This window comes from Oryctolagus cuniculus, chromosome 15 (assembly GCF_051225735.1).
Source record: "Oryctolagus cuniculus isolate XC-2025 breed Fujian yellow rabbit chromosome 15, ASM5122573v1, whole genome shotgun sequence".
Classification (NCBI taxonomy): domain Eukaryota; kingdom Metazoa; phylum Chordata; class Mammalia; order Lagomorpha; family Leporidae; genus Oryctolagus; species Oryctolagus cuniculus.
Window position 1 is genome coordinate 79,526,717 of NC_142881.1, and position 27,864 is coordinate 79,554,580.

General features: G+C 45.0%; 1 protein-coding gene across 20 annotated transcripts in view; it reads left to right on the forward strand.

Annotated features, from left to right (window-relative positions):
* The window catches only part of SHLD2 (shieldin complex subunit 2), a 75,220-nt gene that overhangs the window by 29,429 nt on the left and 17,927 nt on the right, over window positions 1–27,864 (forward strand). For 10 of the 20 annotated variants that reach the window (XR_016221044.1, XR_016221046.1, XR_016221047.1 and 7 more), the window contains 2 exons: window positions 20,717–22,225; window positions 26,591–26,698. Coding sequence is in view for 16 of the 20 variants with exons in the window: in XM_070057999.2 (XP_069914100.2) it covers window positions 20,717–22,225; window positions 26,591–26,698 (1,617 nt within the window). In the remaining 4 variants the exon portion in view is untranslated. Of the gene's footprint in view, window positions 1–6,698; window positions 6,793–15,436; window positions 15,626–20,716; window positions 22,226–26,590; window positions 26,699–27,864 lie in introns of all 20 variants that reach the window. The other 10 variants (XR_016221045.1, XM_070058007.2, XM_070058009.2 and 7 more) reach the window with 4 other exon arrangements.

The following is a 27,864-nucleotide window of genomic DNA, read 5'->3' on the forward strand; positions in this document are numbered from 1 at the left end:
AGGTCTGTGTCTTGATGATGATGCTGTTTGTGCCAAGCTGTGCTTGCGCACCAGCTGTCAGCAGTTCAGTCTGTCACACCCCTCTTAACAGGTGTTTTAATGTTCATCAAATGAAGCAACTACAAAGAAATATAATAAGCAGGTCTCACTGACAGTGAAGAATTTCCAAAGTTGAAAGGGTGCTCCAAAGAAATCATACTTCTGCAGTAATTTCAGGGCTCTGTGGGAGTAGAGGGGCTTTTCTGCCGCATATCATGGAAGGGGTCAATCTTTGTGCATTTTCCGTTTGGAAGAAGAAATGAGATTGTCAGTCATCCCAGAAAGCTTGAGGGGAGCTCTGACTCTGACTCTGTAGGGTAAGTTACTCTTCGTTCCTTTAAGCACAGTATTACAAAGATTGTAATCTTTATTAGAGTGATATAAAATTGAGGGGGCTTTGGAAAGGGGAATTTCTCTCAGGTTTTAAAATAGGAAGATAAGTATCATTGTGGGCATTGAGTACATTGTCTACTAAATTGTATATATTGTGTACTAAATTCTGCCATTTTTATCATTTTAGTAAGTTTTCCCCTAAAATAATTTGGTATTATTGTTGGATCACTTTGTCTACTTCGCTTTAGGAATATATAGGCACTTGGATTTGAACTAGAGAAATAAATATTTTTTAATTTAAAAATTTACTTGTTAGGAGCCCTATCTGCCGGCTCACTCTGCAATGTCCCCCATGGCTGGGACTGGACTGGGCTGAAGCTGGGAGCTGGGACGAGGTCTCCGTGTGGGTGACAGGGACCCAGCTACTCCAGCTTCACTGCTGCCTCCCAGGGTCTGCATGGCAGGAAGCTGCAGTCTCAGCCTGAACGGAGCTCTACAGTAAGGGATGTGGGTATCTTAACCAGCATCTTAACCAGTTGCTAGGCTAAACACCTGCTCTAGAGACATAGTTTTCGTTATAATTTTTGTCTCAATACTGAATCTTCATACCTTTTTTAGGCCATTGTCATAAGTTTGCAACTGATGACCTGTTCTAACTAAATGTGGTATAGAAACTACAAATAAAAAGTCAACCCAGGGGCCAGCACTGTGGTGCAGCAGATTAAAACCCTGGCCTGCAACGCCAGCATCCCATATGGGCGCCGGTCCTAGTCCTGGCTGCTTTTCTTCCGATCCAGTTCTTTGCTATGGCTTGGAAAAGCAGCAGAAGATGGCCCAGATCCTTGGGCCCCTGCACCCATGTGGGAGACCTGGAGGAAGCTCCTGGCTCCTGGCTTCGGATCAGCTTACTACCTCTCTCTGTAACTCTGTCTTTCAAATAAGTAAAAATAAATCTTTAAAAAAAAAAAAGTCAACCCAATAAAATGTTGATGGATGTGTTTATTTAAGGTATCAGTGAAGGGAAAGAAGAGAATTTTGAAGACCAAGGTTTTTTCTTTTTCTTTTTTTTCTCTTTTTTTAAAGGTGTATTTATGTATTTGAAAGATAGAGCAATAGAGAAAGATGGAGATACAGATGAACTTCCACCTGCTGCTTCACTCCCCAAATGGCTGCATCAGCCCGGCTGGGTCAGGCTGAACCAGGAGCCAGAAACTCCATCCTGGTATCCCTTATGGATGGCAGGGAGAGTACTTGGGCCATTTTCTACTGCATTTCCAGACTCATGATCAGGAAGCTGGATCAGAACTGGAGTAGCTGGAACTTGAACCGGTGCTCTGACATGGGATGCCGGTGTTGAAAGTGGTGGCTCAACCTGCTGCTCCACAACTCTGGGCCCTTGGAGGTCAAGTTTTATATTATGAGATCTCCATATAATAGTTTTATACATACTTGGAACAGTATGAATGATTTGTGACCAAAATGTGATTTGTAGCAGGAATGATTGTTATGTGGATGGAGCCCCTGTCTGTACTTTATCATTCTCTGTGCCAAATTCTGGTCTTACTGTCAACATAAAAGAAGATGTTCCTTCAGTTGGAAATTTTAATGCATTTCTCATAGAAACACTGCAGTTCAAATAATATTATGAATTTTACTCATTATTCATTAAATGGATATTTTAAGCTCATGATAGAAAGCAGGTACAGTATTATATGTACTGTTTGTTTACCAGGATACAAAGATAAAGAAAACAAAGTGTGTCATGATTGCTGATTTCAAATAAGTACTATTTCTTTGCCAGCCATGAGGAGTGCAGACATGGTTGAAAGCTACTTGACACAGTTAGACGTTCATTGCTTTCTTTTCCGTGGTTCTTAGGCACTTTATGGGTTAAACTGCCCAAGTTCACAACTCTATTTCATAAGCTTGTTTCTTTGGGAAAATACTTCTCAAGTTTAAAAATAAAATATAATTCAACTTGGAAAATACAATCTGTGCATAAGTTGGAGCCTTCACCTGTTGTGAAACCGAACAGTGCTGGCCTCAGCATTACCAAGTTAATGTATAGTTGGTGCAAAGTTTTCAAGTATAATCGCTAACTTGCTTAGTGAGAGTGAATGGCTGTCTTGCTCTTTTGTGGGAGGCACATATTGAATTGTCTACACTTTTGAAAACACCTTTATTTCCCTCTCACCCTTGATTAACAGTTGTGCTGAATAGCTCAAACTGGTTGGGAATCGCTTTCCTCCTGAGTTTGCTGATTCAGCTCCATCGTGTCCTCGTGCACACGGGAGCTCTGGAAGTTCAGAGTCATTCTGACACTGCATCTGTAACTTCTGCACCTCTCTGGAAGCTGCTCAGAGCTGCTCTCCATCTCTCCTGTCAAGAAATTTCAAACTGATTATACTTTAATTTGGAGGTATTTTATTTTTTAAAGATGTTGTTGCCACAGGCAGCAGCTTTACCTGCTGCACCACAGTGCCAGCCCCAGACTGGAGATATTTCATCAGTTACGCTGTGCACTCTGATTTCACTGAGGAAATGTGTTTAGTTCTGGGGTATGTGATAGAACTATTTCATTGATTGACTTTTCCTCTCTGCTTTCTTCTTTAGGACCCTCTTACACTGATACTGAATTGTTTTGACTGAGCCTTCAGTTTTCATATTTTTCCCTTATTATCATCTGTTTGATTCTTTATTCTTTCTGATAAGTTTCCTTAAGTTTGATTTCCAAGGACTCTTTTTTATCTTTTTTTTTTTTTTAAAGATTTTTAAATTTATTTGAAAGGCAGAGTTAGAGAGAGAGCAATTAAGCTTTCATCCGCTGGTTCACTCCTAAAATTGCTTCAAGGAGCCAGGAGCTTTGTCCCAGTCTCCCACTTGGGTACAGAGGCCCAAGCACTTGGGGCATCTTCCACTGCTTTCCCAGGTGCATTAGCAGGGAGCTGGATCAGAAGTGGAGCAGCCAGATCTTTGAACCGGCACCCATATAGAATGCCAGCATCACCAGCAGAGGCTTAGCCTGCTATGCCACATGCCAAGGACTCTTAAATAATATCCTTTCAAATAAATAAATAAATCTAGGGGCTGGCACTGTGGCGTAGCAGGTCAAGCTGCTTGCCTGCAGTGTTGGCATCCCATATGCGTTCCACTTCGAGACCCAGCTGCTCCTCTTCCAATCCAGCTCTCTGCTGTGGCCTGGGAAAGCAGTAGAAGATGGCCCAAGTGCTTGGGTTCCTGTACAAGGGAGACCTGGAAGAAGCTCCTAGCTGCTAGCTTTGGATTGGCTCAGCTCTGGCCGTTGCAACCATTTGGAGAGTGAACCAGTAGATGGAAGACCTCTCTCTCTTTGCCTCTGCCTCTGCCTCTCTGTAGCTCTGCCTTTCCAGTAAAAAATAAATAAATAAATCTTAATAAAATTAAATCTAAAAAATTTAAGTAATATCCTATGTGTTCATGTATGGAATATCTTCTCTTGTCTCTATAAACATCTTCTCAAATTTTAAGTTTTCTTCTCCCTCTATTGTGCACGTTTCCTCTAGGCTCCTGTTTGTTTTTTTTTTCTGTTTGTTTCCTGTGTCGTATGATAGAGGCTTTCCTCCGATGAGTGGTGGGCCATGGCTGCCTGAAGGCGTGGCCCTCAGCTGATTGAGAGCCGAAGCCCTGGGTCCGTCACTGGTGACTGGTGACTGAGTTCATGGCACGGTGATATGGCTGTGTCAACATCTGGTTTCTTCTCTGTTTCTGAAAAGAGGAGAGGGGTCTGTTCATTTCCCATCTGGTGGGAGGAGGACTCTGCGGTTGTCTTGGAGCAGAAGGGGAAGATTGCAGCATTCAGTGTAGGTGTGTGTTGACTTGATCCTCATTTCCGTCGAACCTCCGCCCACCACTGTGCTGTGCTGTGCCTTGTTCAGACGCCTGCTACAGAGGCTAATCCTCTGGCACTGGCCTTGGTGCAGAGACTTGACCATGTGGAACTTCCGAAGGCACTTGAGAGACTGAGCTGTGTGTTAAAGAGCTTCAACCTGCCTTCCTCGCGTGGTGCTGCCTGTACCCCTCCTTGTGGAGGTACCATCTTTCACCAGTCCCCAAGCCTTTTGAGAATTCTGTGGCCAAGGTCCAGTTGGTTCTTGACTTTCCACATTGCTTGTTCTTAGATCTGCTGGTAGGCACCACTGATGCATTGGTTTCCAGCTTGAATTTAAACTTTTGTTTATGTCCTGAAAATCCCTTGTTAGCATTTTAGCACAACTCTGGGACCAAATGAAATAGGTGTGTTTAATTTTCCATATTTTCCCAGAACCCCTTTCTATTTTTTTTTTTTTTGGATTATTGTTTAAGCATTATTTGTTTATTTTCTTTTTTTTTTTCTTTTTATTTTTTTGACAGGCAGAGTGGACAGTGAGAGAGAGAGACAGAGAGAAAGGTCTTCCTTTGCCGTTGGTTCACCCTCCAATGGCCGCCGTGGTCGGCGCGCTGCGGCCGGCGCACCGCGCCGATCCGATGGCAGGAGCCAGGAGCCAGGTGCTTTTCCTGGTCTCCCATGCGGGTGCAGGGCCCAAGCACCTGGGCCATCCTCCACTGCACTCCCTGGCCACAGCAGAGAGCTGGCCTGGAAGAGGGGCAACCGGGACAGAATCCGGTGCCCCGACCGGGACTAGAACCCCGTGTGCCGGCGCCGCAAGGCGGAGGATTAGCCTAGTGAGCCGCTGCGCCGGCCTGTTTATTTTCTATTGTGGTAGAATACACATAAAGTTGACATTTTACCATTTAAATATATATGAGGGGACTTTCATGTGAAAATGAAATTGCAAAAAAACTTTGAAATCTATGCATGCAGAGAATCTTCAAAGAGCTCGTGAAAAGCATGTGTGAAAAAACCATGCACAGGGCTGGCATCAAGGCCTAATGGGTAGAGCCATTGCCTGCAACACCAGCATCCCATATGGGCTCCCGTTCATGTCTGGGCTGCTCCACTTCCAATCTAGCTCCTTGCTAATGGCCTGGATAAAGCAGCAGAAGATAGTCCATGTATTTGGGCCCCTGCCACCTATGCGGGAGACCTGGAAGAAGCTCCTAGCTCCTGGCTTCCACTTGGCCCAGCCCAAGCCCTTGTGACCATCTAGGGAGTGAATCTGGGGATGGAAGGTCTTTCTGTCTGTAACTATGACTTTCAAAGCCAGAGCTGCACTGACCCTAAGCCAGGAGTCAGGAACTTCTTCCCACACAGGCCTCCCACAGAGGTCTCCCACACAGGTGCAGGGGCCCAAGGACTTGGGCCATCTTGTACTGCCTTCCCAAGCCATAGCAGAGAGCTGGATCAGAAATGGAGCAGCCAGGTCTTGAACTGGTGCCCACATGGCACTGCAGGTGGTAGCCCCACCCGCTACACCATAGAGCTGGCCCCATCAAATAAATCTTTAAAAGGAACAAAAGACTGCATGGATTTCAAAAAGTTTTTCTACCAAATAAACATCTTTTGTTCTGTTTTTCCACAAACTCTTTGATGTGCCCTTGTACAATTCAGTGGCATTAAGTACATTCCCATAATTGTCCTAGAACTTCAGATCATACCAAAAAGAATCCCCATACCCATTAAGCAGTCATTCTCTATTCCCTCCCACACTCCCCTCCAGCCCCTCACAAACACTAATCTGCTTTCTGTCTCTATGGATTTGGCTATTGTGGTTGTTTCATATTAATGGGAACATGCAATATGTAGCCTTTTGTCTTGCATTTCTATTTAGCATAATGTTTTGTAGGTCATCTGTGGTGTAGCATGAATCAGTACTTCATTCTTTTTTGTGGTTAAATAATTTACATTGTATGGGTAAACCTCATTTTGTGTACCTGTTCTTCAGTTGATGTATGTTAGTGCTGTATCCACTTTTTGTGTACTGCAGATAGTGCTGTTGTGAATATTGATATACAAATTTTTGTTTGGACACTTACTTTTACTTCTTTGGAGTATATACTTAAAGTGGAATTGCTAGGTCATATGGTAATTCTGTGTTTAACTTATTGAAGATCTGCCAAGTTGTTTTTCATGGTGACAATGCCATTTTATATTCCTATCAACAGTGTGCAAGGGTTCCAATTTCTCTGTGTCCTTGGTAACACATCTATTTTCCATTAGAAAATTTTTATTATAGTCATTCTAGTGGGCTTAAAGTGATATCTCGTGGCTTTGACTTGCATTTTCCTAATGACTAATAGTGTGGAGCCTCTTTTTCATGTGTTTCTTGGCCATTTGTATGTCTTTGGAGCAATGTTTATTCAAGTTTTTGTGCATTTTTAAGAAAAGATTTATTTTATTTATTTGAAAGGCAGAGTGACAGAAAAGAATGAAGAAACAGAGAGAGAGATCTTCCATCTGCTTGTTCACTCCCTAGGTGGTCACAGTGGTCAAGGCTGGAACAGGTGAGGAGCCCAGAACTCTATCCTGGTCTACTCTGTGGGTGGCAGCTGCCCAAGAACTTGGGCCATCTTCCCGCTGCTTTCCTAGGTGCATTAGCAGAGAGCTGAATTGGAAGTGGAGCAGCCGGGACTTGAACCAGCGCCCATATGGGATGCCTAGATTGCAGGTGGCTGCTTAACCCATTAAGCAGAACACTGGCCCTGGTAGCTCTTTTAATTGGTGTTTCTCTTAGACATACCCCCACCAATGTGTGTGTTGTGTGTGAGTTCATCTATACGTATTTCCATTGTGTACTCCTCTGAATTTATATTAAAGTAAATGTGAATTCATATTTGTTTTACCCAACTGAGTTCATTATCATGTGGATCATTCTAACCTCCTGCCCTTGGTTACCTGTAAACTTGCACTCCAACAGTGAAAAATCCAGCTCTCACCATCTATCGTTTACTTAACTGCTCAGTTCCCATGTACATATAAAGTATGCATATGGTGGCTTAGCTGTGAGTCACAGAGTTAGAGAGAGAGGGAGAGACAGAGTGAGAGAGAGAGAGAGGTCTTCCATCTGTTGGTTCACTCTCCTAATGGCTGCAATGACTGGTGCTGGGTTGATTCGAAGCCAGGAGCTTCTTCTGGGTCTCCATGCGTGTGCAGGGCCTAAGCACTTGGGCCATCTTCTGTTGCTTTCCCAGGCTATAACAGAGAGCTGGATTGGAAGTGGAGCAGATGGGACTCAAACTGGCACCCATATGGAATGGAAGAACTGTAGACAGCGACTTAACCCGCTACGCCACAGTGCCAGCTTTATGGAATAACTTCCATAAAGTGCTCCCGGAAAAAAAAAAATCAGTTAGCCTACTCTGTATCAAGCAGAAGTACCTTTCAAAAACAAAGCCAGCGTGGTCGGCGCCGCGGCTCACTAGGCTAATCCTCCGCCTTGCGGCGCCGGCACACCGGGTTCTAGTCCCAGTCAGGGCGCTGGATTCTGTCCCGGTTGCCCCTCTTCCAGGCCAGCTCTCTGCTATGGCCCGGGAGTGCAGTGGAGGATGACCCAAGTGCCTGGGCCCTGCACCCGCATGGGAGACCAGGAGAAGCACCTGGCTCCCGGCTTCAGATCAGCGCGATGCGCCGGCCGTGGCAGCCATTGGAAGGTGAACCAACGGCAAAGGAAGACCTTTCTCTCTGTCTCTCTCTCTCTCACTGTCCACTCTGCCTGTTAAAAAACAAAAAACAAAAAAACAAAGCTAGCACCTGGTTAAGGGCAGATGAATTAAACCATGTTAATATCTAATATTCTAGAATTCACTGTAAAACATTTTTTTAAACAAATTTGTTCATTTATTTGAAAGGAAGAGTGACAGTGAGTGAGGGTTGGGGAGAGGGAGAGACAGAGAGAGATTGATCTTCCGTCTGCTGGCTCCCTCTCCAAGCGACCCCAACAGCTGGGGCTAGGCCAATCTGAAGTTAGGAGCCCAAACTCCATCTGGGTTTTCCATGTCGAGGGCAGAGACCCAAGTAGTTGGGCCATCATATGCTGCCTTCTGAGGTGCATTAGCAGGAAGCTGGGTTGGAAGTGGAGGAGCTAGGACTTGAATCAGCACTCTGAAAGGAGATGCAAACATCCCAAGGGTTGACTCAATCCATGCTTCCACAACATCGCTCTGAGTCCTACCTCTTAAAGGGAGGAGTGTCACAGAATTTATGGACATATTTTATTTTTTAAAAAAGATTTATTTATTTATTTGAAAGATATAATTACAGAGAAGGAGAGCCAGAGAGCTCTTCCATCTGCTGGTTCATTCCCTAAATGGCTGCAATGGCTTAACCCAGCCAAACCGAAGCCAGGAGCCAGGAACTTCATCCTGGGTCCCATGTGGATGACAGGGCCCAAACACTTAAACCACTTTCCCCTGCTTTCCCAGGCATGTTAGTAGGGAGCTGATTGGAAGTGGGGCTGCTAGGACATGAACTGGTGCCCATATGGGATGCTGAGTGTCCAAGGCGCTGGCTTAACCTGCTATGCCGCATCACCAGCCCCTATGGACATATTTTAAAATTTCCGTAGCTTCTAGGGAAAAGAAAAATTATTTTATGACTTTGGAATATTCAGATATTTATTACACAATATCCTGCTATTGTTCATTGGTTTGGGTGTCTCCCAAAACCCCATGTATTAAAACCTTGGTCCCCAAGCCTGTTGATGAGTAATAGTACCTTTGGGAGGTGGAGCCTGGGGCTTGTGCCCTTTCAAGGTAGTTCTTGTATGACCTTTGAGTTCTGTGAGAGTTGTCATAAAAGCCTGAGTCTGGGCCCGCCCGGTCTCTCTGCTGCCTGATTCCCCACGGTCTCCTTCCTTGGCACATGCTCAGTCTTTGCCTTCTACCACTGCACAGAGGCCAAGCTGTGAGGATGCACCCAGTCTTGGGCTTGAACCTCCACAGCTGTGAGCTAAAGTTATTTGCCTCAGGTGTTTCATTGTAGTGATGCTAATCTTACTGATGCATATACTACAAAATTGGGATAAGAAAAGATATTGATAAATTAGACCACATGTAAATTGAAATTACTATTTTTTAAAAGATGCCATTAAGAAATGGAGTAGATAAGTATAGGGCAGAGAAGAAATATTTCTAGCACTGGCATCCGTGATATATGAAGAATTGCAATAACCCAACAGAGGAAAAGGGGACTAATCTAAGTAAGCAAAATGAATAAAATACATGAACAGGCTGGCGCCGCGGCTCACTAGGCTAATCCTCCGCCTTGTGGCGCCGGCACACCGGGTTCTAGTCCCGGTCGGGGTGCCAGATTCTGTCCCGGTTGCCCCTCTTCCAGGCCAGCTCTCTGCTGTGGCCAGGGAGTGCAGTGGAGGATGGCCCAAGTGCTTGGGCTCTGCACCCCATGGGAGACCAGGAGAAGTACCTGGCTCCTGCCATCGGATCAGCGCGGTGCGCCGGCCACAGCGCGCCAGCCGCGGCGGCCATTGGAGGGTGAACCAACAGCAAAGGAAGACCTTTCTCTCTGTCTCTCTCACTGTCCACTCTGTCTGTCAAAAAACAAAACAAAACAAAAAAAAAACAACAACAAAAAAAACATGAACAGACTTACCAAAAGAGGTTATAGCAATGACGAGTGAGCATTTGCAAGGTACCTTACATCATTTTGCAGGGAGAGGCAAGCCAAACTGACAGTGAGATGCCATTTCATACTGTAGAATTTCAGCAAGAGAAAGACTGAAGATATTAAGTGCTGGGCATGGTGTGTCACCCCTGGAACTCACATAGGACTAGTGAGTATGTAAAATGGTACAACTACTTTGGAGAACTGTTTGGCAGTTTCAAATGTAGTTAAACATCTTTTCTAGGACTTGGTGACTCCATTCCTAGATGTTTAACAAATAAAAATGAAAACAAACATCTACAAAGTCACGAACTTAAAAATGTTCCTAGTAGTTCTATAATAGCCCAAGGTTGGCAACAACTGAAATGTCTGTCTACAGAAAAATGGATAACAAATCATGTTGTGTTCCCACCCTAGATTATTAGTAAGTAATACAATGTATGGAAACACGATATACTCAACAACACAGATGACTCTTTTTAAAAAAGATTTATTTATTTGAGTGAGTTACAGAGAGATTTTTTTAGAGAGACAGATCTTCTATCTGCTTGTCCACTCTCCAGATGGCTACAACGGCTGGGACTGGGCCAGGCTGAAGCCAAGAGCCGGGAGCATCATAATATACACATGTATAATTTCTAACCTTAGGGTAAATAGTGGTAAACTGAATGTTGTTTTTTCAAAATGTAAAATTCTTTCTATGACAGTGTATATTCTTCATGCTTTTAGATGGTTGTAGCGTAGAGCTTGCCTTTGTATGGATATGCCATAATTTATTTAGTCCTCCCTCCCTCTCTGTCCCCCAACTCCAGGAATTGATATTATTGATATTATTCTCAACCAACAGGGAAACAATTCTCATTTGACAGATAAAGGAATTTACTTTTGTGGCAGGTGTCTGGTGCAGTGTTAAACTGTCTCCTGGGCCACCTGCATCCCACATCAGAGTACCTGGGTTTGAGTCCTGGCTCAGCCTCCTGCTAATGCTCATCCTGGTAGGTAGCATGTAATGGCTAAGTACTTGGTTCCTGTTACCCATGTGGGAGACCTGGATTCAGTTTTGGGTCCTGACTTCAGCCTGGTTAACCTTTGGCTGTTGTAGGCATTTGGGGGAGTGAACCAGCCAGTATAAGAGCTCTGTCTCTGCCTTTTAAATAAAATATAAATAAATAAATAAATTTTAAAAGAAATGTGTTTTTTTATTATGAGGATTTTCAAATTTATACAGAAATAGTATAGTATAATGGATCTCTGTGACTGTCATCTAGCTTCAACGTTTTCCAAGTTTGTAGTTTTGGTAAGTTGCAGAGCAGGGATTTTTTTTTTTTTTTTAATATTTATTTATTTTACTTGAAAGTCAGAGTTACACAGAGAGAGAAGGAGATGCAGAGAGAGAGAGAGAGAGAGAGGTCTTCCATCCACTGGTTCACTCCCCAAATGGCTACAAGGGCTGGAGCTGCGCCAGTCCGAAGCCAGGAGCCAGGAGCTTCTTCAGGTCTCCCACGTGGGCGCAGAGGCCCAAAGACTTAGACCATCCTCTACTGCTTTCCCAGGCCATAGAATAGCAGAGAACTGGATTGGAAGTGGAACAGCTAGGACTCGAACTGGTGCCCATGTGGGATGCCGGCAATGCAGGCAGCGGCTCTACCCATTACGCCACAGCGCCAGCCTTGCAGAGCAGGGATTTGAACTCATATATATCTTACTCCAAAACCCATGCTTTCATTTGTCATTTGATGCTGTTGAGTAATTTTATGATTACTTAGTATTTTGATAAGATAGACATGAAAAGGGTTTGTAATAGTTATTACCTGTTATAAAAGTGAAGTTTCTTGGTAATATGGTGGAGAAAGCACTCTCTGTTAACCACTTAGGTTTTGTAATAAGCTTTTTTTAGCTGCAGTGTTCTGCAAAGACAAACCTGCTGATACAGTTCATCCTGTTTTATAAATCTTTGACCTATCCACCAGACTCTGCCCACGTTAAAGATAAAGGGTAGTGGTTGTATTGGTCTTTGTGACTGAATGGCCTTCTGCAGATTAAGAAACGGTATAATCATTAACTGTGCTAATGGACATGTACTGGCAGGTTTGGTCTGGTATCTTAATGAGCTTTAACCCTCTGGGTACACCTAAAACCGAATCTAGAATCACTGAAAGCCGTCAATTGTCCATAAGTTAACTCTTTTGTCTGTATAATTTTGTTGTGGTATTTTGTTTCCCCCTGCCCTTACCACTCCCTGTCCCCCAACTCACATATTCACAGCTCCCATAATTGGAGCATTTAGTAGCAGCAGCTTTTGGTATAAATAAATTAGAGATCTTCTATCCGCTGGTTCACTCCCTGCAATGGCCAGGGTTAAGCCAGGTTGAAGTCAGGAGTCTGGAACTCCATCCGGGTGTCCTATGTGGGTGGCAGGAATCCAAGCACTTACGCCATCCTCCGCTGCCTTCCCAGATGCGTTAGCAGGGAGCTGGTTCAGAAATGGAGCAGCCAGAACTCAAACCGGCACTCATATGGGATGCCAGCATCACAGGCTGTGGCTTAGCCTGCTGGACCAAGACACTGGCCCCGAATTATGATTATTTTTATTATTATTTTTATATAGCTCTTCTTTTAATTAACAAGGCCACTTTGTAGTCAGTTGTTTGTGGGTTGAGTCCCACAGTTGAGGGGTATTTATTTAGCCTACTGCAGCAGCTGCTGTGTCAGTGACCTTGTTCTCATAGACCTTTGGTTCACCTCAGGCACCTCCTGTCCTGAGAGGGCTTCCCTGCACTCTCCTGACAACCTCTCGTGCTCCACCGTCTTTGAATCGTGCCCTTAATTCTGTTGTGGTCCTGTCGGATAGGAAGGTGTGCAGTTTGGGAGAGTTTGGTTTTGTGAGGTACAGTTGGATGGAATTCTCCAGAAATGTGTGAAATGAAAAGAGATGGTCCAAGGAAGAAAAGATAGCAGAAGAAACATAAAAATAATTAGTAAATTAGACTAGAAATTGAGTAAGGAGTTTCACCACTGGAGTGGTGAAGTACTCAGAGTACTTATTTGGCCATCTAGACTTCATTATTGTCTTTCCAGAGATAAGAAATGAAAATCAGGGGCCAGTGTCGTGGCTTGGCAGATTAAGCTGCCACCTGCAGTGCTGCCACCCTCTATGAGTGCTGGTTTGGTTCCTGGCTGCTCTATTCCCAATCCAGCTCCCTGCTAATAAGCCTGGGAAAGCAATGTAAGATGGCCCAAGTGTTTGGGCCTCTGTACCCATGTGGGAGACTGGAATGAAATTCCTGGCTCCTGGCTTTGGCCTGGCTCAGCTCTAGCCGTGTGGCCATTTGGAGAGTGAACCAGTGAACGAATTTTCTCTCTCTCTCTCGTAACTCTGCCTTTCTTTTTTTTTTTTTTTAAAGATTTATTTATTTGAGAGGTAGAGTTACAGACAGAGAGGGAGAGAGAGAGACAGAGAGAGGTCTTCCATTCACTCCCTAAATGGCCACAATGGCCAGAGCAGTGCCGATCCAAAGCCAGGAGCCAGGAGCTTCTTCCAGCTCTCCCAAGTGGGTGCAGGGGCCCAAGGACTTGGGCCATCTTTGACTATGACGAAAATTCAGTTTCAGAATTTCATGATTAGCCATGCTCTTAAAAGCCTATGAAAAATGCAGGCAAATGGGCAGCATTGGTTGAGTTGTCCCAAGCTTTTCCCTTCTAGGGGCACCCCTGCCTTTAATCCTGTGGTAGCCCTTGTCACTGATGTAACTGTCACCTTGTTTTTTCCATTAGACTGTAGGCGCCTTAAAGCCCCTTGTCCGTGTTGCTGAGATCCCAGTACAGTAGATAATGCCTGGCACAGTGGCACATTTGCAACATGAATGACTGAGTGATAAACCAGTCATATTGGTCTTTTAAGCACAAGGGAAATCCAATTTGGTGGTGTCACAGAATTTAAAAAGCACAGTGTGAGAGGAAGGAGGGACTGGTGAACAGTTTCCAACGGCAGCAAGAGGAAGATTGGCAGCCGGCCTTTGGATTTGGCCACCGGACAGCCTTTGATTTCCATAGTGAAGGTGTCACAGCAGAGCTGCAGGCCGAGAAGCCGTATTGACGTGATTGACTGGAACGTGAGCGAAGAAACAGCGTGAGGTTGTTTTGTTTTGTCTTTAACGCTTTGGGGCTAACGAGAGGAAACCACTGAACACACTCAATGATTCGAGAGCAGAGTTTGTTCCTAGTGTCTGAATCTATTTGGCTGGATGTTATCAAAGGATTCTCACCAACACGTGACAGTAATATAGCATTCTGTCTTCCACTTGGTGTTGACATGTATTTTGAACTCAAAGGTTTTTGCTGTGTTACTTGGGCCCCTCTAGTGGCAATATAGTGATGACACATAAACAGTTACACATAAATTAGATCTAATATACCAGTAATTTCTTTTTTTAAAAAAGATTTATTTATTTGAAAGTCAGAGTTACACACAGAGAAGGAAAGGCAGAGAGAGAGAGAGAGAGAGAGAGAAGGTCTTCCATCTGTTGGTCACTCCCCAAATAGCTGCAACAGCCGAGCTGCACTGATCTGAAGCCAGGAGCCAGCAGTTTCTTCTGGGTCTCCCATGTGGGTGCAAAGGCCCAAGGACTTGGGCCATCTCCCACTGCTTTCCCATGCCACAGCAGAGAGCTGGACTGGAAGTGGAGCAGCCGGGACTTGAACCGGTGCCCATGTGGGATGCCGGCACTGCAGGCAGCAGCTTTATCCGCTATGCCACAGCACCGGCCCCCTGCCAGTAATTTTTTATGCTCTTTAATCTTTCTGTGAGGGGTGAATGAGGGTGGGATGTATGATAAGTATTGTGGTGCTTAGTCTTTCTTTGGTTTGGAATGAGTCATAGCTTGACCCCTAAGATTACCAGAATTTTGTCTCTGTAGTGATGCTTTGCTATTATAAACTATTTGAAATTGCAATGTATTTACTATAACTGCTAATACATTATCAGCTGCTGCTGTTGTTCTCTTACACCAAAAGTTAGATGTAGAGTCATTATTATATAACATTGGAACATTATTTTTTATTTGAAAATTATAAAAGAAAAACCTGAATTACCAAACAAAAAATAATTCTTATTAAAATACTATACATTGGGCCGGCGCCGCGGCTCACTAGGCTAATCCTCTGCCTTGCGGTGCCGGCACACCGGGTTCTAGTCCCGGTTGGGGCGCCGGATTCTGTCCCGGTTGCCCCTCTTCCAGGCCAGCTCTCTGCTGTGGCCAGGGAGTGCAGTGGTGGGTGGCCCAAGTCCTTGGGCCCTGCACCCCATGGGAGACCAGGAGAACCACCTGGCTCCTGGCGCGGTGCGCCGGCCGCAACGCGCCGGCCGCGGTGGCCATTGGAGGGTGAACCAACGGCAAAGGAAGACCTTTCTCTCTGTCTCTCTCACTGTCCACTCTGCCTGTCAAAAAAACAAAAACAAAAAACAAAAAACTATACATTGTTTATCACAATAAAACTTAAAAAATTTATTTGTTCTTATTTATTTGAAAGGCAGAAAAAGAAAGAGAGAGACGGACAGAGATCTTCCATCTGCTGGTTTAATCCTGACATGCCCACTGTGCTGGGGCTGGACCAGGCCAAAACCAGGAAGCTGGAACTCCAGCCAGCTGTCCCACGTCGGTGATGGGGACCCAAGTGCTGGAGCCGTTACCTGCTGTCTTTAGGATGCACCCCTTCCAGGCATGTGTAAAGCTCAGTATATTGATATCACAAGTTACACAGTCTTCAAATTGCTTTAAAATTCATTTAAAGTTATGTTTGCAAAACATATCCACAAGGATACTTCAAAAAGTTCTTGGGAAAAAACTGTATTGTTAAAAGTTCAATAGAAAAATAAAATTTTTAAATGAAGACACCTCGTATGCATGGATTTCAATTTTTTTTTTTTTTTTTTGCAACAAAATAAGCTTATGCTTTAATCCATTGTCTGGCCTTTCTGGAGTACCCTTTATGTTGATGCGTGTGTAGCTCTTGTTCATTTACTTTTGCTGCCATATGGCAGTCCCTCTTTAAATACTCTATGATGTGCCTGTTCTTTTATTCATGGGCTTTCAGGTTGTTTTAATTTGGGGACTCTACAGTCTCCCATGCTCAGTCTTGTACTTGTTTTCTTACATATGTGCAAATTACGTGTAAGTTTTCTCCAGGCCAAAATCTTGGAAGTGCAGCTGTTTTGTGGTATGGTTTATGTGCACTCAGTTTTACTATGTTTTACTGAATTGTTCCTCATAGTGGGTGCCAATTTAGTCTTGCACCAGCAGTTGTAAGAGTTTGTCAATGTTGAGTAATGTCAGGCTATTTAAAACTTTTCCTAGTCCTGTGGACATGAAACCATGTTTCTTAAAAACAAACAAAAGACATGTACCAGTATTTTAGGATATTTCAAACATACACAAGAGTAAATTAATTAGTGCAGTGAGTTGCTATGTGTCCTGTCACCCTACCCCAGTGGTTATCAACACCCTCACTCCCTTCCCCCTCCGTGGCATTTTGAAGAAATCTGAGATGTCACACCATTCTGTCTGCACTCATGTATGTCTTCCAAACATAGCCTCAATCACATTACCCCACTACAGCAATAACAATAATCCCTTCATGTTATCACATATCAGTCAAGGCTTCAGTTTCTGCAGTTGTCTTGTAATACTTCTGTTTCGATTGTTCATGTCAGGATCTCAGTAAGGTACAAAACTGTAACTGGCCTCAGTCTGCCGGTTCCCTTTGCTCTCCCTTCATCTGTCTTTGTGCTGTTAACAGCCATTAATGCTCATTGCCTGAAAGGCCCACTAGTTCACTGGAATTGCTAAATAATGGCATTCTGTCATTCCTTCATTGCTTATTAGCAGAATGGCTCTATAGAGATTTCTTCTCATGAGTTGGTCACTGAGATACTGTTAGTGCAGAATGACAGGATAAATTTTCTTCTTGTCAGTTTTCAAAATGAATTGGTTGGGACAGGCGCTGTGGCGTAGTAGGTTAATCTTCCACTTGCAGTGCTGGCATCCCATATGGGCACCAGTTCAAGTCTTGGCTGCCCCTCTTCCAATCCAGCTCTCTGCTATGGCCTGGGAAAGCAGTGGAAGATGGCCCAAGTCCTTGGGCACCTGCTCCCGTGTGGGAAGAAGCTCCTGGCTTCAGATCGTTGCAGCTTGGGTTTTTGCGGCCATTTAGAGGAGTGAACCAGCGGAAGGAAGACCTTTCTCTCTGTCCTTCTTACTGTCTGTAACTTTACCTCTCAAATAAATAAATAAAATCTTTAAAGAAAAAATGGTGCTAGGTAGGCATTGTGGCACAGCAGGTTAAGCTTGGGCCACTCACATAACATCTGAGTGCCTGGGACCGAGTCCTGCCGCCACTTCCAGTTCAGCCTCCTGTTAATGCATCTGAGAGGCAGTAAGTGGTGGCCCAAATACTTGGATTCCTGCAACCCATTTGGGAGACCCAGATAGAGTTCCTGGCTCCTGGCTTTGGCCTGACCCAGCCCAGGCTATAGTGGCCATTTGAGGAGTAAACCAGCAAATAGACTGTCTCCCCTCCCTCTATCCTTACCAAAAAAATAAACTTCTTATAAAAAAAAAAAAAAAAGATGTATTTATCTATTTGAAAGTCAGAGAGGGAGAGACAGAGAGAGATCTTCCACCTGCTGGTTCACTCCCCAGATGGCTGCAATGGCTGGGACTGGGCTAGACCAAAGCCAAGAGCCTGGGGCTTCTGCCCAGTCTCCCACATGAGTCGCAGGGGCCCTAACACTTGGGCCATCTTCTGCTCCCTTTCCCAAGCCATTAGTAGGGAACTGGGTCAGAAGTAGAGCAGCTAGGACATAAACCAAACCAGTGCCCATATGGGATGCCAGCATTGCAAGTGGAGGCTTTGCCTAATATGCCACAATACCTGCCCCACAAACTTTTACAAAGTGTATTGATGAAAAGGTATTTAAAAAGTTATCTAAGCCGGCGCCGTGGCTCACTAGGCTAATCCTCTGCCTTGCGGCGCCGGCATACCGGGTTCTAGTCCCGGTTGGGGCACCAGATTCTGTCCCGGTTGCCCCTCTTCCAGGCCAGCTCTCTGCTGTGGCCTGGGAGTGCAGTGGAGGATGGCCCAAGTGCTTGGGCCCTGCACCCCATGGGAGACCAGGAGAAACACCTGGCTCCTGCCTTAGGATCAGCATGGTGCGCCAGCCGCAGTGCTCTGGCGGCGGCCATTGGAGGGTGAATCAACGGCAAAAGGAAGACCTTTCTCTCTGTCTCTCTCTCTCACTGTCCACTCTGCCTGTCAAAAAAAAAAAAAAAAGTTATCTAAGATTAGTGTTAATAAATTTAAAGCAAAACTAGCTTTCAGATGATTGTGTATTTTTTTCTTCTCACTTCCAGTCATAGTAGATAACGATTCAATCAGTGTTTGCATGTAGCTGTGCGAGTACCTTGGAGAGCAGAAGAGTGGAGTTAGAGACGTGGGTCTGGAGTAACTACAGTGATGGACCCTGGAGTAGCAGTTGGTTAAGGAGGGAAGTGAAGCATAAGGCTGTGGAAATGTGGTATAATCAGTGTATTCACTGTAGCTTCCCTGTAGCCAAAGAACTGTTGGAGTTGTGCATGTACAGGAAGCAGGTTGGAATGTAGGAGAAAATGCTCAGAGGGCTGAAAACTTAATACTGAAATCAGGAAGGGGTGTGTGGTTATTGATAATAGTATTGTATATGATTATGGGGATGCGTGACGGAGGTGAGGTAGAAATAAAATAAATGGAGGGAGTGGGTGTTTAGCCTAGAGGTTAAGAGCCTGTGTCCCACAGTAGAGCACCTGGGTTTGATTCTGGCTCTGGCTCCCTACTCCAGCTTTCCACCAGTGCAGACCCTGAGAGGTAGCAGTGATAGCTCAAGTAATTGGGTTCCTGCCATCCTGGTTGGTTACCTGAATTACATTCCCAGCTCCTAGAACATCTGGGGAGTGAACTAGGAGATGTGGGCTCTCTGTGCGTCTCTGAATCTTCTCTATCCCTCTCTGCCTCTCAAAAAAAAAAAAAAAAAAAAAATCAATGGAGGCGATGAGGTCAGCCAACCAAGAGACCTGGTGAAGAAAGGGTCACCCATGTTGATATTGAAATCACAAGTTATACTCTAGAATAATCGGGACCACTGGATTTGGAAGAGGGGACAGTGATCCAGTCCTCAAGGAATGTATTTCCCTCTGGGCTCTTCATGGTTCAGTCCCTTTGCTTTTTTAACATAGGCTCCTGTCCTGTGACCAGCAGTGCTCATTCCTACCACATCTGCCACAATGCAGATCCTGTTTCTTTGGTTTGGGCTGCCCTTAGCCACAACGCCTGCTTTCTGTAGTATGTGCTTCCCCAGGAGACTGGTTGTTTCCTTAGATCTATTTAATCAGTGCTATTGAAAATCAGTTATTATGACTCTTTACGCTTATCTCAGTAAGTATGTTGCTTGCTTAGATTTACTTGTATTAGGTGCCACAGTTAATAAAAAAGTTTATTATAATGAATTTCTCTTTTATGTTTATTGCAAAATGACTATCACCTATATTTCAGAGAAGATTAAAAACTGTAGGAACAATATTGATTGTGCTGATGTATTAGAGTGAAGATAGATAATACAGTCATCAGTATGATTTTTAAAAAGCCTTACTTTGAAGGTTGGTGGGGAGGGTGACAGCGTTGTGGCATAACACATAAAGCCAGTGCCTGTGACACCAGCATCCCAATTGGGTGCTGATTATATTGCCAGCACTCTGCTTCCCAATCAGCTCTCTGTTAATGGGCCTGGGAAAGATGGCCCAAGTGTTTGGGTCCCAGCACTGCGCAGGAGACCCAGAAGAAGCTCCTAGCTTCTGGCTCCTGGCTTTGGTCTAGCCCAGCCCTGGCCATTGCAGTCATTTGGGGAGTGCACCAGCTGATGGAAGGTCTCTCTCTGTCTCTGTCTCTTCTTTTCTCCCTGTAACTTTTTCAAATAAATTAATAAATCTTAAAAGTGATCATGCCTCACTTGGGGCCCTGGCATCCCATATCCGGGCTCCAGTTAGAGAGCCTCCTGCTGTGTTTCAGATTCAGCTCCCTGTTAATGCACACGGGAAGGCAGCAGATGATGACTCGAGTACTTGGGCCCCTGCTGCCCAAGTGGAAGACCTGGGTGGAGTTTCAGGCTCCTGGCTTTGGTCTGGCTCAGCTAAGGCTATTGTGGCCATTTAGGGAGTGAACCAGCAGATGGAAGAGCTCTCTCTGTCTCTTCCTCTGTGTCATTCTGCTTTTCAAATAAATAAATAAATCTTTTTAATAAAAAGTCCCATTTTTAAATTTTATCTGCCTTCTGTTTTGTTTTTGGGAATTAAATTCACTGCTGAAGAAAGGAGATTCTAAACTGAGGTAATCTATGCAGTGAAGCACAAGTAATTTAAAGGTGACTACTATGATTCAATGAATGTCCCCCCTTTTATTACCAACTTGTTATTTAAATGGGGCAAACGTTTACAATATCAGATATGAATATGCTAAGAATTTATTCACTCGTTTGATGCTGGTATACTTGGCTTTATTTCTCCTAAAGAGAATCTGTGGGTGAAGAATTTCTGGTGACTCTTCTTGATTTCTCCGTATGATTTCTTGTGTATTTGTGAATTTTATGATATGACATATCAAAATGAATAATTTCCATTTATTATGTTTTGCATTCATAGTTTTCTTTTGGTACACTGTGAATTAACATCAGTATATGAAAATTATTGACAAAAGACTAATTTTGTATTTTTCATTTCTTATTAGAAACCATGAGCAGAGGGTCTCAAGTTCATGTCTTCTGGGGTGCTCCAGTGGGTCCACTGCAAATGACGGTATCGCAGGAAACAGCATCTCTGACGCCCACTGCTGACCCCTGGAAGGAAATTCAGCTTCTGTGCGATGGTCGCGCTTTACGGCTGAGGGATGAGAGCCTTGAGCGCAGGAGCCTCGGGGACACTCAGGTGCCAGAAGCCACTGCCCCGGCCGAGCTTCCTGGCGGCCCACGGTTAGCAAACCCTGTGGGTAGGTCCGTTCCTGAGAAGGATGACTTTACACATTCAGAAACACGGACTGTAAAATCCGGGCAGATCCAGCCCTCGGGGCCGAGTGATGTGAGAAACTCTAATGTGCAAGCACACGCATTTCAGGGCGGAGGTCGGCGCTTAACCGAAGAAGGGCAGTGTCCTGAGCCTCAGCAGGAAAACGAGGAAGTTACCAGGGAAGAGCCTAAAACCCAGTCCGGCGGAGGTGGTCCGCACTCTCCTACAGATTCCTTTCGGTTCAGTCACAAGGGTGCTGCTGTGTTGGGTTTGGTCTGCAGTAGCGGGCAGATCAGGATGGGGCCAGGAGCTGTAGGAACACCGTGTGTGCCAGCGGAACATCGCGAGACGCAAGCCCAGCGTCAGGCATTCTTTTCCACCAACACAGGGGATAAGGCGAGGTCCGAGGGAGCAGACAGGGAGCTCTCAAACCTCCAGGTGTCTACTGACACTGAGTTCCTCAGCGTACTGACCTGCAGCCAGCTGGCTTTTTTAGCTCAAAGGGAGGATAACGGGCAGAAATCTGCAGCCACCGGGACAGCAGACGTGGAGACTGAACCAGAGACCAGTGGTGGGGAAGTAACACTGACTGCAGACGATGCCAGTCGGCCTCGCGCTGATTCTGCGGAAGGAAGTGATGATGGACAAAGCCAGGCACATTCCCTGGAACTTTTTAGTCCTGTTTGTCCTGACGCCAAGACCAGCCCCATCCCCATCGACTCCGACGAAGCTCTTGAGGAAGGCACAGGATCTGAAGAACTTTTCAGTTCCGAAGGTAAACCGCCGCCGGACGAGGTCACCATCCAGCTGTGCAGCTCAGGAGTGCTGTGCTCCCAGCGAAGCACCTCCCACAAGAGGGCTGCCAAAAGAACCCGGGCTTCCGAGGACCGGCCAGCCGCTCCTGATGTCCCCCGCGTGCCCAGGAAAATGAAGCGGGCTTCCCACGCAGCGGTGGTGCAGCGGCGCGGGTCTGCGTTTAAGGGTGTGAGAAACACATCCTTGATAAAACACTGTCATTCTAAAAGTCAGAAGTATAACTGTTTAGTCGTGGTGCTGTCTCCGTGCCACGTGAAAGAGGTACACGTGAAATCGGGACCCAGCGCTGGCTCTAAAGTGCCCTTGGCAACGATTACAGTAACGGACCAGTCCGAGATGACCAAGAAGGTGTCCCTGTGGAGGACTGCCGCATTCTGGGCGCTGACGGTGTTCCTGGGAGACGTGATTTTACTCACAGGTGAGGCCGTCATGGTAGAGTGGTCCCTGTTTTCTCAGCTCTGGGGTGCTTTGTGTGGTTTCTTTTTTCCCGCTCCAAGTCTTTGAGGACACTGTCTCGTTTGTCTCTTCTGGGCCCAGCATGACTGACCCCTTCCTAACATGCCCCGTGTCCTGGGCCTCCATTCTGGCCCTCCTTCCCAGCCTGCCCCCTTAGGAAGCCTTTCCTGGTTTCTGCTCTTGTTCGTTCACTGTCCAAGTGTCCAGGTTCTATCACTGGCCTCCTCGCTTTCTGATGGCTTTCTGTGTATAAGGGTGTCTTTTTTTTTTCTTTGAAGATTTATTTATTTATTTGAAAGGCAGATTTACAGAAAGGCAGAGGCAGAGAGAGAGAGAGAAACAGGGAGTGAGACAGAGAATGAGAGAGAGAGGGAGAGATCTTTCATCTGCTGGTTCACTCCCCAAATGGCCACAATGGCTGGAGCTGGCTCAGTCTGAAGCCAGGAGCTTCTCCTGGTCTCCCACGCAGGTGCAGGGCCATCTTCTACTGCTTTCCCAGGCCATAGCAGAGAATTAGATTCGAAGTAGAGCAGCTGGGACTTGAACCAGTGCCTATATGGATTGCAGGCACTGCAGGCAGCAATTGCCCCAAGTACGTCTTATTTTTTAACCCTTTTCTTTAACTGTATTAGCAGTCTTAGGATGGCAGGACAGCGTTTCTGCTGCTACTAACTGTCTGTTACCAAGGGAACAGATACAGATTTCTGTTGTACTTTTTCATTTTAAAACTATATTCCATCACATTTGGAAATATAGAAAGGAAAAAAACTACTGGTTTAGGGTAACATCACATAACCACCAGCAGGGTTTTAGCGTGTTACCCTCTAGTTATTTTCATATGATTATTAAAATGTGTATTCATGGAGCAGGCACTTGGCACAGCAGGTCCGGTGCCACTTGGGATGCTTGCATCCCATATCGAAGTGCCTGGGTTTGAGTCTGACTCTACACCTGATTCCAGCTTCCTGCTAAATCATATCCTGGGAGGCAGTGGTGATGGCTGAAGGACTTAGACCTGAATCTGAGTTCTGGGCTTCTGGCTTCAGTTTGTCCCAGCCCTGGGTGTTGTGGATATTTAGGAAGTGAACCAGCAGATGGCAGATCTCTCCCTCCCTCTCTTTTTTTCTCTCTCTCTGCCTTTAAAATAAGTAAAAATGGAAAAAATTTAAAAAGAGACAAATACTGCCCTTTAAAAATGTGTGTATGTGTACATATATACACACACATACTCACATATATATATATATATGGACACTTTAAAAAATTCACAGAAAATGGAATTAAAAGATTATTTTGGTGTAAGAAAAAATTTAAGTCCTTGCATTTAAAAAAAATAATACACCTTTTCCATGGACAGAAAAGAGGAAGATACTGATTACTTCCCCCACTTTTCAGCTGAGAAAATTGGAGCCCAGAGAAATAAAAGAATTTGTCCAATGTCACACACCTGAAAAGTGGCAAAGCCATGATTTCACCTGGGCTCCAGAATCCGCAGTCTTACTATGTAGTTTTAATCATATGGAGCATACAGTTTTCATCCTGCTTTTTTGTTCAGTGTAAGAAATATAACATTTTGGGACCAGCACTGTGGCATAGTGGGTAAAGCTGCCACCTGCAGTGCCGGCATCCCATATGGGCGCCAGTTTGAGTCCCAGCTGCTCCACTTCCCATATAGCTCTCTGCTATGGCCTGGGAAAGCAGTAAAAGATGGCCCAAGTCCTTGGGCTCCTGCACCCACACAGGAGACCATGGGGAAGCTCCTGGCTCCTGGCTTCTGATCAGCACAGCTCCGTCCGTTGCGGCCACCTGGGGCCATCTGTGACCCTTTCAGTGGATGGAAGACCTCTCGCTCTCTGCCTCTCTGTAGCTCTGCCTTTCAAATAAATAAATCATTTTTTAAAAAATATAGATTTTGTTTCATGTTCTTTGTTGATTTATTTATTAAAAGGTGTATTTATTTAAAAAGCAGAATTATAGAGAGAGAGAGGGAAGGAGAGACAGAGACAGAACTCTTCCATCTGCTTCAAGGGGCTGGGCTGGGCCAGGCCAAAGCCAGGAGCCTGGAACTCTGTCCTGGTCTCCCACATGGGTGGCAGATGCCTACGTACTTGGGGCCATCTTCTGCTGCTTATCCCCGCACATTAGCAGGGAGCTGGATGAAAAGTGGAGCAACCGGGATTCAAACCAGCACTCACATGGGATGCTAGTGCTCAAAGAACGCACAGAAGAGAAGCTAGCAGCTGGGACATAGCAAGAATGGACAAAGGGAGCCACAACACTAACCCCACATAGGCCGTTCAGTCCTAGTTTCCAGAAAGCTCCCCCATAAGCTTTTCATTTGTTCCCTTCTTCTGTAGAACAGGATCATGGGAGTTGTGGAAGCTGTTCCAGCTCTTCCTGGCTAGGCAGTGTTTTCTAAGTGAGTCATCTGATCCCAGAAATGTTGTCAATAAATCATTCTCTAGCATTGTGGGACATGTGTTGAGAGGTAAGAGGTTAGGAGTGGGAGGAACGTGTGATAACACGCAGGGGAGGCCGGGTGAGTTCAGATTTTAGTTTACCTGACTAGCAGCACAGTGCTAACAGATGAGATGAGTGATGTGAGCGGAGGTTTGGGCTGTGCGGAGTTTGGAGAGCCAGTGGAATATCCCAAGCAGAAATGTCCGTTAGACAGTTGTGGATACAAGAGCTTGAAGCTGAGAGGTCTGCAGTATCTATGTGGGAATAACCACGTGGAATTCATGCATCCTTGTGTTTCTTCCCCATTATCTCCAAATTATTTTGCAACTGTCAATACCGTCTTTATACTTCTAACACTTTGTACAATGATTGTATCCTATCTGGGTGATAGCCCTCATTTTGTCTGTACAGTTTACAGTTTTTGTTCTACATAGAATTCTTTCTACCTGTTGGCGTGTTTAGTTCCACCCTAAGTGATTCTTTGCTGGCATCTTAGATCCTGCACCTCCCTGCTTCCCACTGGAAAGTGTTGCTGCCACTGAGGTCCTTTACTTTTAACACCTATAGAGGATGATTACCATGCCATTTGGGGAAAGCGAATCGAGTCCTTTAAGAACGCCTTATATTGTGTTTAGGTGCATTTCTAGTGTGCACTAAGTATTACTCTTCTGGGCACTGTGGCTTTGGAACTACTCTTTGCTGATTTATCAGAATATATACTATAACATTTGGTTTAGGTAAACAAATAACATTAACTTTTTCTCCGTGGAGTTAGTGAGCTTTCATATTGGTAATAGTTAACTGTAAGGGAGCAATTTGTTATTTTACCTATAGAAAGGCATACAATTATCCTTCCTTATCCACAGGGGCTATGTTCCAAGACCCCCAGTGGTTACCTGAAGCCACAGATAGTACTGAGCCCTACATATTCTATGTTTTTTTCAAAACATACATAGCTATTATAAAGCTGAATTTCTTTTTTTTAAAGATTTATTTATTTATTATTTTATTTGAAAGGTAGAGTTACAGAAAACAGAGGCGAGAGAGAGAGGGAGAGGTCTTCCATGGATGGAGGTGTGCTGATCCAAAGCCAGGAGCCAGGAGCTTCTTCCAGGTCTCCCATGAGGGTGCAGGGACCCAAGGACTTGGGCTGGCACCTTATATGGGATGCTGGCGCTGCAGGTGGTTTTACCCACTATGCCGCAGTGCCTGCCCCTAAATAAATCTTAAAAACAACAACAATAGCCGGCGCCGCGGCTCACTAGGCTAATCCTCCGCCTAGCGGCGCCGGCACACCGGGTTCTAGTCCCGGTCGGGGCGCCGGATTCTGTCCCGGTTGCCCCTCTTCCAGGCCAGCCCTCTGCTGTGGCCAGGGAGTGCAGTGGAGGATGGCCCAGGTGCTTGGGCCCTGCACCCCATGGGAGACCAGGAAAAGCACCTGGCTCCTGGCTCCTGCCATCGGATCAGCGCGGTGCGCCGGCCGCAGTGCGCCGGCCGCGGCGGCCATTGGAGGGTGAACCAACGGCAAAGGAAGACCTTTCTCTCTGTCTCTCTCTCTCTCTCTCACTGTCCACTCTGCCTGTCAAAAAAAAAAAAAAAAAAAAAAAAAAAAAAAAAAAAAACAACAACAACAATAACCAGTTACTTATTTCTGAAATCTCCAGGTAATGTTTTCACTGTTACTGACCATGGGAGGCTGAAACACTGAGCGTGAAACTGCATAAGGGGGAAACTACTACACCTAGGTTCAGATCTTGGCTTTGCTTTTTATCATCTGTGCCATGTCTGAACTCTATGCTGTATCTGGCTAGTTATCCACAGTGTGAAGGAATTTATGGCGTGATCAGAACTTCTCCCCTCTCTCTAGATGTCACCGTTCACGAGGACCAGTGGGCTGGTGAGACGGTGCTGCAGTCAACATTCACCAGTCAGTTACTGAATCTCGGGAGTCACTCATCGGTCCAGCCCGAGGAACGTAAGAGACATCTTGAAAGTAGTAATTTCTCATCACTTTAAATATGTAAACGTATAGGAAAGATTACAGTTAAAATAGTTTTTTTTTTTTTTTTTTTTACAAAATGCTGTTTAAACAGCTGTGGAGTACTTTATATTAGCTTATTTTCACTAGAAGAGAAATAGTTTTTAAAAAAGAATTTATACATTGTAAATCATATTTATTTTAAAAATATCAAGGTTCATGTTTCATTTCTTGGACAATATAGCGATGGCTCTTAACCTTTCAGGGAGTCACAGATCTCTTTTTCCAGAGAAATGAGCTTACATAGACACAAGCTTTTACTTACAACTGTAAGCCATTCTGTGGCCTTCTGAAGTTCTGTGCAATTTTTGAGCCTCTAACGAAGAATCCTTAGGGGAATACAGAGGCCTTGGCCTGGTGGTTTGAATCCTTCTTTTCCTTTCTGCCACTACCACTTCTCTGACTGTTTGCTCTTCTTTAAGATAAGATGTTTGGTGGAGACCTAGCAGCTATCTTCTAGGAAATAGGACAAAACAAGAAGTCAAAATAAGGGAAATTGTATAGACTGGGTCAGAGACTGAGATTGGATCCTGGCCCCAGCACTTCCGTAGCCCTTGTCTTTAAGAGGATCATTTATCCTCGCTGAATCCCCTCTTGCCATCTGTGAAGCAGAAATAAAAAGACGCATACCTTACAGCGTTGTGAATATTAATTGAGGTAATGAATATAAGGTGTTACTGCTATACATAACATAGTAACAATATAGCAAGGCTAATGGGAGAAGTCACAAATGAGCAAAATGTAGTCAACAGAATACTGAAATAGTACAGTCAAAGAATAGCGTCGGAGATGTGCAGATTACACAAGAAGTTAACCAGAATAGCAGGAAAGTTGTGTGACTTATTTGAGACAGGGCTGGAATTCCAGCCTCTGGTTTCTCAGTAACAGCAGCTAGAACAATGACGGCTGTTTGGAAGGAGCGGGCTTTCGCTGTCTCCCCAGGTTTGTTCATCAGCAGGAAGCCAGCATATGCTCTCGGAAAATGACGGAAAGAGTTCTTCATGTATCCAGTGTGCATTTGTGATGGTGGACATTGTTTAAGGCACCATGTTTCACCATATGCTGGGGTACAGTGGTGCCTGCCTCTGGGGAGCTTACATTCT